The following is a 12,285-nucleotide window of genomic DNA, read 5'->3' on the forward strand; positions in this document are numbered from 1 at the left end:
AACACTGCAACACTTCTGCTTCCCCGACATGCAATAAACATGACGTTGAAACGGATTATTTTAGAAAAAGTCTATATGGTCACACAGCAAATAAAACATCCCATATAAACCACGATTGTCACACTTGACATTAACTCTGAAGAGTGACACGTTTCACAAAGATGCTTGTAGTTCTTTACACGGGCCTCTGTTGTTTGTTGGAATGCCTGTCTTGAATTAAGATAGTAAGATGAGCTGCATCTGTTCATGCGTGGGTACTGTTTGAGTTAGTATAGAAATGTACAGTAGTCATGCATAATAAAGATACCCTGCTATACAAGGGGTGAACACTAGGTGGCAGGCTTTGCCAACTTTGCACACAGCTCCAGTCTTCTGGGGAATAAAATGTCAAGTCATGGCAGGGGAGAGGAAGGGACATGCATAGGGCAAACATTACACTGGAAGTCAGGTATATTGCTTTTCATAGAATGTGCGTTTATCCCTCATTGAGATTGTTCCACACCTTGTAAATATGCATACAAAGGCTTCTCCAACTAAAGATGGCACTGAGCTACAGCCTTCTCTGCTGCTGTCTCCAACCCAGCTCACATCTGCCTCATTGTTCTTTCCCTTCAAACAAAACAGATCTCCCGATGCTTTGTTCTTCCTCGCTTCTTTGTGCATCTCTTTTCTCCTCACTTTTTTTTTCTTTCTCTGCTCATTCTCTTACCCATTCCTCCCCTCGGTTCCCTTTACTCCCACCTACAATTTCTCCTTCCTTCCTTCCTTCCTTCCTTCCTCCCTCTTCCTCCTCTCTGCAGGGCAGCCGGAGAGTCTGGCATTTCTCTAACAGCAGGAGGGGAATCTGCACCCAGCCTCGGCCCATGCTGGGCAAAGAGAGTGTGGGTGTGGCATGTCTGACAGAGGCGAGTGTGTGTCTAAGTCTGTGACAGGCCACATGTGTGTGGATTCCCCATATTAGCTCTAACAACACTTATTTCCTACCTTAAAAAGGAGAAACCCAAGGACTCTATTTTCTCTGAATGGATTATACTAAAGTAGTTTGCATTCTCGATTACAGTTTCAGATTTGGCTCAGCAACAATAAGAGATCATAAAACGGCTGGGTGAAAATAGATTTTATTGTTGTGATCGGTCACTGCAAAGAATCAGTCGAAGTAACCCCACAGCACCTGATACGAGCTGGAGTCTATTCCTCATCAAGAGATTTGAATGTATTTAGCTTCAGCACTCCTGCCAAATGTGATGAGTGGCAACACTGGCCGAAGACCAACAGCAAAACCTTTTGTTCCAAATGTGTCTGGAGAGGGGAATCAGACAATTAAGAACAAACAAACAAAAAAAGCCAGGCTCTGAACGGTCTGGTATCAGAGGGGAGGAATGGTCACGGTTCAGTTGCAAACAGTAAATGAAAGCAATAAGAGGGCGATTTAGAGCTACAGCAGTGGGCGGGTCAGGGATGACACCCGCTGTGTAGCTACGATGTGCCTGTTTATCCCCACGGGTGATGAGAGAGGAAGAAGGGTGAGTGACGGGTCGATTTTTCTCTCACTATTGTTTTTAAAGTGAAAAACAAGAGTGAGGGACGTGAGCCGAGGTAAGCAAGGAGGGAGAAGCAGAACCAAGAAAGGCAGAGACTGTGTCGGGGGTCAGATGTGTCTGTGCAGCTGCGGTAGTGGGGAGGAGGACAGGGCTGGTCGCGGTTCGATTCCTCGGCTCTTCATGAAAGACAGCAGCTGGTCGGGGATCTCGGCAAGGACGTCCTTCGCTAGTCGAGCCATGCTGAGGACCTGGTTGCCAGATCTGTCAATGTAGTCTCTGAATGGAACGAACTAAAAGCAGAAATCATTATATACATCCTGTTTATTTAGTACAGATAAAAAAGTAGCATACCAGTATAGACAACATAAAAATCTTTTTTTTCTGAAGATCTCCCAAAAGATTAAAAAGCCTGGAATAGTGCAATGTTTTGCGAGAGTGATGAAAACTGCCAATATCTCACATAAACTGAAGAAATCATCAAACCGTGAAAAGATTAGCGAGTGACTCAGAGTACGGATGAATTCAGTTAGATAAAGGCTCATTAAGGAAAGTTTCCCTTAGACAAATAACACCGAAAGGCAGCTATAAAAAGCCACTGATATTCAAAACTGACGGTGTCTCCGGAGTACCAAAATCCTCAAGTGGATGCTGGATGCTCCCAAGCCTGGCAGTTGTGCAAAAGGTTCCATCTGACCAACTCTCACAAGGAGAAACAGTGGGCTCAAGACCTTGGATGCCATGTTTGCATCACCGCCACACTAGCAATGATGCAGGGAGGCCAGTGATGATGGGTACAGGGTCTCTGGGGGTACAAAGTAATATGTGGATCTTCTAACTGGCCATTTCATGCCATGTAAAAGGTAGAATCAAACCTTCTCGGATAGAATTATTCCCACGCAGGACAATACGTGGTATTACAGCATTACAATCATGCTGGGCAAAACATCACTACCTGGGAATAAAAAGACATGGACCATCAGCCCTGGACCTCGGTGTCATTAGGATAATATATAGCAGCATATGTGGAAACAGCAGCTCTGAGATACAGTACTTATTAACTCCTAAAGTCTATTGCATGAGACAGCAGCTAAGGTATCAAAGAATACCTCTTAGCATATCTAGGAAGCTGCATTTGTAGGCTTTTCATGGCTGGCTGCAGAGTTTTCAAGATTCATTGTCCATTCTGATTTCAAACAATGTGGATCATGTCCTTTTTTAACAAAAAAACTGATAAACCAGCTTCTAATTTCACATTTGACAAACAGGTGACGCCACATTTGTTAAATAATGAGAAAGAGTGCTTGATTTGGGTATTATGTTTTTTGCCCAATTCCACATCAGGAGGTTAATGTAGCCATTCACTGGAGGTCTTGTCCAAAAGACAAAACTTTCAGAAGTTCTCTGTCATCTTAATGTTTGCAGAGATCTTTTCAGACATGAAAAATGGAAACACAGCTGGCTTCATCTGTCTCCTGAAGACATACCACTTGCATTTTGTGCATTTGTCATGTGATATTTGGCACCAGGTGCTGCGTGACAAGGGAGGGGAAAATAATGATACCAAGTAAGACAGCGCTTTGGTTGCATCAGTGATGGATTTTAAAGCTGTTCATGCCTCCGAAGCCTTACTTAAGGACCACTGTGAGCATGAGGGAAACCTTTGCCCCCTTCACAGTGAATCCTCTCAGACGCTGTCTCATCGGTTACAGCTTTTATTAGATAATGATTTCAGCAGCATACTTTAAAGTACTTTAAAAGTAGAAAATACATGCAGAGGATGTTGCAATGATTAATATGGTCATAGACATCTCTCTTGCTCTCTTTCTGTGTTTTTCCCCAACTGCCATATGGCTCACTTGCTGTTTTTCTACATTCATTATCTTAAATTTGTGCCATTTTTTGTGCTTTCATGGCTTCAACCACAATTTATTTGACTTTTTTCACACATTAAATGTTCTGAAAAAGAAACAGGACTCCCCAAGATACTTCGTATTAGCTCAACCTACTGACTTCTTTCAAATCAGGGTGTGGTTGTGGTGCTGACATGGAGAACTGTTATAGACTGTATGTGAAAGCTGGACATAACCAACATGCTAACATTACACTCTGCCTCAGCCACTTTAACTCAGCTGGAAAAGTGGCTGAGGGCAGCAGCAGCTCAGGTCAGCTGATTACAGTCCGAACAGAAGGAAAATCTGCTGGAGCTCTCAATAGAAATTTTAGTTAGTTTTCTACAATAGCTGGTAACAAAAAAAAAAAAAGAAAAAGAAAAGAAGAAAAAAGAAGAAGAAAAAAAGATATCTTTCAAAGAGCTACTTTTTTACTTTCTTTCTTTTAACTTTTAGCATTATTAACACAAATAGCTGTATTTAGCATCATGTACATCATGTACATGATGTACATCATGTACGCGAGCATCTCAGGTGCACAGCCATAGCTGTGAGCACCGAAGTGTGTTGAAACATTTTGTTTACGAGGACCACCCAATCAGAATAAAGCTGAATGGAGGGAAGGTAAAATGATTGTTTCAAACAGAGTATGGAATTGAAAGAAACATATTCGAGTTGCAGAATGAAACTATAACGCTGGAGATTTGACAAAAGGTAGCCTAATATTCTTTTTTTTTTTTTACTTTTTGTCTGAGATTTTCCCTGGTTATGTTGCCAATGTGACTTTTAAGTGGACATAAAACACTACATGTATGAAGGCTAGTTTGCGCCATGGAGCCCTACTCTACTCAGGGGCTTAATTTCCAGGGGGGTTATGACCCCCAGCCAATAATCATACCCAACCAATATAACCCCCCCCCCCCCCCCCCCCCCCCCCAATAAAATTATGAATTATCTTGCATTAATAGGCTGTTCATTTTCTTTACTCATTTCAGTTATTACCAGCAAAATAGTAGCATGTTTAATCATCTAGGAATTTACCCAGATTTATTTATTTATTTAGACAGAGATCTTGACCCCCCCAAAGTTCAGCACAAAGTTGCGCCGATGACTCTACTACCCTATTCAGTATGTGAAGCTAGAGAAATAACTGTCTCCTCCATACCTGCTTCATGCCCAGGAGGACGGGGCTTTGGCTGTCCACACCCACTAGTAGATCATTACATGAAAGAACCTTTTAAATACAAGCGCGCTCATGCTCACAGGTATACACACGGGTGCTCAGTGATGGCAGTACACATATTGAATCAATAACAACAAAAAAGCGTGAAATGTAGAGTGAGTGAATATTTTTCCTGCTAAGTGTAACAATCCTGATTGAATTATTGTGGTAATAAGGTTAAAGGCAATCAAAGGATTACTGTGTGCATGCAAATGTGATTACTGCTGCAAGTAAAACAGACTCAAAGACAATATAAGCTATACAAAAACAGCTTTAGAACAAGCGCATAAATTATATGGCTATTAACCTTGTGAGGGGTCAATTTTGTTTTTCATTAGTGCAATGCTTTACGGTGAGAAGTTAAAAATAGCTGCAGTAAAGTGTGTGAAGATTTGTGGATGTGCTCAACAGAAAGACATAAAATGAAGCTCTTGGCTTGACTGCAGCACTTTCACCTATGTTCTACGAAGAGCAAAAAAGCAGATTTAAGACGGATTATGAAAAAAAAATTGAAAGTATCCTGTGGTGGTCCATTGCAATCAAGTGGGACACAGAGCCCTGCTTCCATAAAAGCAGCTGCCCTTGAAGCGGTGCCTAACGAGAAACATCTTTTACTGTCACGATTCAGACCGCTAAAAATCCAGAATTGAAAAATGAGATGGACTCCCTGCTATTTCTATAATAGCCTGTGATTAATTTGTTTACTTGGTTTCCGAGCAGTTGGAAGCTACTGTGACATTTTACATTTGTAAAATATAACTTTGAAGAGGCAGAATCAGACACGCTGGGCCACTTCTTGAACATCTTAATTAAGACTCACGATAAACTTAAGTGCTGTTTCTATAGGTTCATAGTGTTTCCTTTCCTCAAGTATTACGATCTTCCTGATTTGTTAGTTTATATGGGTTTTACAATCCACCACAGGTGTTGGCTACCTATGGCTGGTATTAATTTCAGGGTGATGCTGTGTTTGTCAGACCCTAATGGAGATTTTCAGGAGAGTCAACTTACATTTCTTTTTGTTTTCTCACAATATACTTGAAGGAGAAACTTCAATTATCACTTGCCTTTATGACACAGTTCATTGATTTTAACTTGTGATACATATGCACATATCTATGCACTGCACTGCTGAGGAGCATCAACTGAATGAGCCATTAGAGTCATACAGCTCTTCCTTCCTTCTTTATAAACTTACAAAATAGCTATTGTCTCTGTGCTGGCTCAAACAAGATTAGGATGTGTGTTTTATTGCCATAAAATGTGACAATGTTGAAATTAATGCTAAATCACATGGAACAATAAAAAGCAAGACCAACTTTGAAGTAATATTTAGTATTTCTAAACATGATTGCATTTTTTTCCTCTCGGCTTTTAGACGCCATACATATATCTCTTTAAGTGCTCATTTATCATCTAACCCTTTGCTGACTCTTCTTCACTGTTATCCGGAACTTCAACAGTACATTGTTATCAGAGGCCCTTGTATTTACCCATTTATGTTCTCATATCTCTAAAAGGCTGTCTAAAATAACTGTTTAGTGTTGCCAGACCATTCTTCAGTGGGATCACCGCTTATTCTTCACCATACTCTCAGCTAAATAAGTTTCAGAAAGCGCCGCTCTCTCTTGTTGAGTTTGGAATTGGGAATGTTATAAGTGTGTCTTTTGAAAGATGAGGATCTTTTCAGCAACCTTTTGCATAAATAAATATAAACGTTCATGCATTTATAAAGTAAAAAATCTTGGTGTCCGAAAAATCTTATTAATATTAGTATTCGGTATGACCACCTTTATTCTACAATACAGTCTCTCTTAGGTAAGCCGTGTTTTACAGATGGCTGTAGAAACTAATTGGATTACCTGTCTCTTAACCTCATATTGAAGATGATTTAAGCCAAACCTGTTGCTTCTGATTTTCAGTCCAGCTCTTGTGTAATCTGGCCTACCTCAGCCTTTTCTCACTGTTTCCATTCCTTAAGAATGGCTTCTTGACAGCCACCCTTCCCCTGTGCCCATTTCTGATGAGGCTTCAGTGAACAACAGATGGATCAGCTGAAAGGCCAGATGCATCTCTCACGTCCTGTGTCAGGTCTCTGCTGTTTCTCAAGCACATGACTTTAAGATACCATTCATCTACTGTTGACAATTTTTAGACCTATCACATCTTTTTTGTCCTCCACGTGTCTAGTTTTCAAAAAGATTTTTACAGGACACATTGCACACCATGCTGAGATATGCCAATTTTCTGGCTAATAGCTCTTCAGGAAATGACCTTGTCTCTCAAACTGTTATCTTTGGCATCTCTCAGAGATTCAACTACAGAAATGGGAACTAATAATATTTTTCTTTGCATAGACAGTAAAAATATAGATGCAGCTTCCTGTTCAGAAAACTAAGCCATTGTGCCCTACACCTGCATTCTAGCAAAAGGCCACCAGGTGGCGAGAGCTGTGGTTGCAAAAAGACTTCTGGTCCTATAAAAAAAGGAAAAAAAGTATTTCTCTCCCGACCCCTATAAACACTTTGCTTTTGAATTCATTTCTTAGTAATTCATTTTGTCATTTGTTTTGTAACGTCTTAGCGGTGTTAACCCTACCTTAACACCGCTAAGACTTATCAAATAAGAAAAAAAAACAGCTGTTGTTCAGTGAGCAAGCGGTTCCAAAGTCAGACGTGTATCTTGTTAGTTCTTGGAACTAAGACCAGAAAAATTCTTTACAGGGTTTCAAAGGAGTTCAGAAAATAACGGGAGGCATCACTGTAGCTACGTCCATCTGTTATACTGTCTATGCTATTCTTCCAACAGCCTGCCAGTAACAAAGTGTCTAAAGATATAGTTTAACACGGGTTCTATGATATTTTTCTGTTATGTGCAGACATAACAGAAAAAACTAAAACAGTTAAAAAGTTAAAAATCACTGAGACAAGGCGAACTACAGAGGGAGAGGTCAAAGAGACCAGACAGCAGACACGAGAACACGACCAGGATCACAAAATGGAGCTATAGTCAACAAAATCTGGGCAAAGGACTAAAGCACAGAATAACAAAATCACAAGTAGAAAGAAACAATTGATCAGATCGCTAACAGCAGACTATAAAGCAAGAATATAAAACCTTTCTTAAAATGAACACAAACTATGAACTCACAAACAACTGAAAAACCCTGAGTCACACACCCGGAACGCTTGATCCTTTTGCTTTACATAAGTAAATATCCAAACAGATTTAATACTGAGGCACATGCCTTTTATAAGTTACGACTATTTAACACATCAACACATATATTAATATCACCACTTCATGAACGTCATTTTAACATCATTTTCATACATGACATTGATTGAAATGTTCATGTATTTCTTTATTTCTTCCTTCTTTTTGCTGCACCCTTTAGGTTTACCCCATGTGTCAGTCTTACTGCACACCTCACCACTGGCTCACTGTAACACACTTCTCTGCCACTCCTGACTTCCACCGTTCTTTTGTCAGCACCCTATCATACGTCTTCTTTAGATCCACAAAGACTTACTCGATGTCCTCCATCCATCCTCCTCGCTCTCATTTTCTTCAGTCATGCTCCTTAAAACACTCCTTCCATCTTTTCAACACACTTTCTTCACTTGTTAGCAAATTTCCTTCCGTATCCTTAATCACTCTAGCTTCCTGCACATCCTTTCAATGTCTCTGCCGAGCCAATCAATAGAACCCAGTTTAAGCCTTTTCCTTTGCCACTTCTCTCTTTGCTGTACATCTACCTTCTACCCTTTCTTCATCTCACTAACTATTCCAATTTTTATTTGCTATTTTCCTGTGCTTCTTCATTTGAACACTGAGCCTCCCTGTCCTCTATTTTTTGTCTCATTGTAGCATCTTTAACTTACAATATAAAGTGTCCTGAGGTATTAGTTGTTGTTATGAAAATTTGATTGACAGAAAAGAAAGGACCTTTTATGGCTTTAAGTCACTTTTTAATGTTTAAATTGAGAGTTTAGAATAACCACTGTTAATAAATGGTGAATTACAAGATAATTTAAATGTTGCAAATTTTTTTACAGTGAAAAAGAATGATTGATATATATATTAATATAAACCAGTCATTAGCAAAATTACATTTATAATTGATCCTTATGACATTAGTCTGTGTGATGAAATGTACCATAGCTGATGAGAAACAGTAAAAATTACAGTAATGCCTTTAAGCTTTGTAATCTATCTGTTAAAGGTTACCAAATGTTGTTTTTAGTCAAGGTTTTGCACTGACTGATCAGTGATAAGCAAAAGGCATGGATGAGAAACGTCGGCATTGTTATACAGTAAACTTGTGTAATACATATGGATACTGCATACTGTATGAGGCAGTCCCCAGTGAGGGTCTGAGTGTGTGCTATAAATGCAAGCCGTCCTCCACCGGGGGACATAAACCCCACGCTGATGTTGTTGACAGAAACATGCTCAAGACTAACCCGAGGACTTAACCGAATTTCGAGGCGTACCTGAACAATGTCTCTCTCAGCAAGACGCCCTCTTGAGGATACTCTCACCTCATCTCCATCCAGCTCCTCCATAGCTAAAAGGAGAGAAAGAGGCAGAGCGTACATGACTGAACCAAAGGGGGAGAATATAAAGAAGGCACAACACGTTCTTTTGTATTTCACTGTATAATTGCTGAAGCAGAACAAAGCACAGAGGCTAAGAAGCGCAGAACTGTTAGAATATTTTATATAGCAAAAACCTCGAGCCAAATATGGAAATGGAAATAATAACTGAAACTAATTCCAGCCACTCAAGAGCGGGACTGAGTAGCTTAAGAATACAGAGCAGTGTTTAGAAGGCAAGTTCAATTACAACCAAACACAGAAGGAAATTTGGAAAAACTTTACAGTACAGCCCATGACTAAGGGCATAATTCCCCAGTAATTAAATGGAATTGTAATGTGTTTTATATGAAATTACAACATTATCATATGTATGCATGTAATTTACAAGCATGCCTAAAGTCACTAGAATAAGGGGTGACAAGTCATGTTTTACACAAAAGATGAGTACTTACAAATACAGTAAACACATTTAAGTAGTACGTAAGTCATATTAAATATTGCATAGGTTCTTTTTGTTGGCACCCTATCATACGTTTTCTTTAGATCCACAAAGGCTCGCTGTCCTCCATCCATCCTCCTCGCTCTCATTTTCTTCAGTCAGTGCTCCTTAAAACACTCCTTCCATCTTTTCAACACACTTTCTTCACTTGTTAGCAAATTTCCTTCTGCATCCTTAATCACTCTAGCTTCCTGCACATGCTTTCAATGTCTCTGCTGAGCCAATCAATAGAACCCAGTTTAAGCCTTTTCCTTTGCCACCTCTCTCTTTGCTGTACATCTACTAAACTATGCTGTAACTGTAAGTACAGCATCATTTCCTGGTCATTTAATGGGAAACAAAATGTGTCAGGATACAGGTTGTATTATGGAGTGACTTAACTTAGCCCAACGTCTGGATATTTTTACAGGAAATGAGACTGTAAGTATTTTTAAGTATAGCATAAATAAAAAAAGGCCCAACTGAATAATAGAAAATCAATCATGAATATCAACATAAAGAATATGGGGGCTTATACCCTTAGTCATGAGCCTTATTATAAAGTGCTACCTACTTTGCGCCAGGCTGGAGGTGCGACTTTTAAAGGCAATGAAAAATAGCACCTGCATAAAACTCCATATCTTCTATCTGACCAAGACAAAAAGGTAAGGTCGCTACGCACAACTTGAGGATGCAAATACATTTATACAGAATCTTAGGTAATAGGGGGCAAAACCTCCTGGCAAACAATGAAAGATCCTTGGCTGACCATTTTTTAAAAATACATAATTCTGATTTTAAAATTGTTTCCAAATGGACGCTGTGCCAGTATCGGAGACATAACCTCACCGCCTGCTGGATGCCCTTTTTAAACATCCCCTCGATGTCACTGTTAGACTTTGAAGCAAAACTAAGCCTGTGCTTGAGAATTGCTTTATGATATCCTTTCATTCAATTCAATTTCAGTTGAGTTTTATTTCTATACTGACAGTTCAACAATTGTGTAAAGGTGCCAATAACAGAGAATGCCAGTGATTAGACAGTCCCTTTTGAACGGCTCTTGTTGGGAGCATAGAAATCCCTCTAAACAGGAAAAGACTTCCACCACAATCAAACCATCTGCTGCAACCACTTAGCAGGCAAAAAATATTGACATGCAATGAAAACACATGTAAGTGAAAGGAGGGCATTGGAGGAGAAAAGTTCAATGTATTACGTGTCTACCAGGAGCCTGAAGAAACTCTTGGAGCCACATTGTGGATTGGAGAATAATTATTAACCTATTGGGATAACTGCAGAAGGGACTTGACAGCCAAAATAACAAAGTTCAGGCCAATCCATTAATGACGTAACTAAAAATAATGGAAACATCAAAACTGGTTGTGCTACAATGATATAAAACGCACATTAGACAGAGAGTCGCTGTTGTTGTTGCATTTCCAGATAGGTTTGGGTGTAATATTACTAGAAAGATTTCAGGGACAGTCAAAGCAACACAGCAAACACTAACTTAAAATAAAACCTTGATTAATTGATTGACTTAGGCATCAGAAACCTCCCTATAAACCAATGAAAAACAGGAGAATATCAACAGAAAATGGCAGCTCTCCTTTAAAAGCGTTTTCTGTTCACTGTAACCGAAGGCACAGAAACAAAAGATGAATCAGGTTCAATCAGGATGAACAAAACAGAAAGAGAAACATAAGAAACTTGACAAAAACTGGCAAGCAAAGCAAAGGCTAAAGGCACACACTCATTAACACATCGTGCTCTGACAACCAAAATGGCCAAAGGCCTTGAAGTGCAACTTCAGTCAACCTATACAGGCTACCATCCACTGCAGGACTAAGATCTCAGCCAATGACATGAAAATCAGGACCTGGAAGTAGCATGATAAATGGTAAAAGTGCTGGGTCTTATATAGTGCATTTCTACTTTACCTGAGCAATCAAAGAACTTTACACAACGTGTCTCATTCACACATTCACTTTTTTCTATGTTTAAGTTTCTTCTATCTAACATTCACACACATTCACTGCAATGGATGGATCAGAGAACAACCTGGGGTTAGTGTCTCACTCAAGGATATTTAGCATGCAGACTGGAGCAGCCAGGAGTCAAATTAGCAGCCTTACAATTAGTAGATAACCTGCTCTACCTCTGGAGCTACAGCTACCAAAGCATGGTAAACATTAACCATCTATGTGCTCCTTACTTTCTTTTAAGGGAATATAACAGAAACTATAGTGATGTTGTCTCTATATAAATAAGAACAAACCAAGAAAATATTCACTGTATTACAATTAAGAACTTGATATCAACATTTCTAGTTGCTAAGTGGTTGTCATTGTGCAGCCAAATAACACCGTCTTCATAGCGTGTGCAGCAGCTAGCACATCCACACTCTGAGGTTCTATTAAATCAGTTTGACCTCGCGACCTCCCAGCACGCCTGAGTACTTTCACCACCAATCCCAGCATTTGATTCCTTAAACAAGTAGAAAATAATGGGCCGTCCAACATAATGAGGAGACTTTATGTTGTCACACCCTGTC

General features: G+C 39.6%; 1 protein-coding gene across 2 annotated transcripts in view; it reads right to left on the bottom strand.

Annotated features, from left to right (window-relative positions):
- Positions 1-913: 913 nt before the first annotated feature.
- cpne9 (copine family member IX) overlaps positions 914-12,285 on the bottom strand; it is a 119,176-nt gene continuing 107,804 nt past the window's right edge. For both annotated transcript variants that reach the window (XM_085394881.1, XM_085394882.1), the window contains exons 20-21: positions 9,149-9,222; positions 914-1,831 (exon numbers count right to left, since the gene is read on the bottom strand). In XM_085394881.1, the coding sequence (XP_085251007.1) occupies positions 1,649-1,831; positions 9,149-9,222 (257 nt within the window). In that variant the 3' untranslated portion in view covers positions 914-1,648. The remainder of the gene's footprint in view (positions 1,832-9,148; positions 9,223-12,285) is intronic.

This window comes from Rhamphochromis longiceps, linkage group LG20 (assembly GCF_057381845.1).
Source record: "Rhamphochromis longiceps isolate RC_006_pf linkage group LG20, R_longiceps_female_GT1.1, whole genome shotgun sequence".
Taxonomy (NCBI): domain Eukaryota; kingdom Metazoa; phylum Chordata; class Actinopteri; order Cichliformes; family Cichlidae; genus Rhamphochromis; species Rhamphochromis longiceps.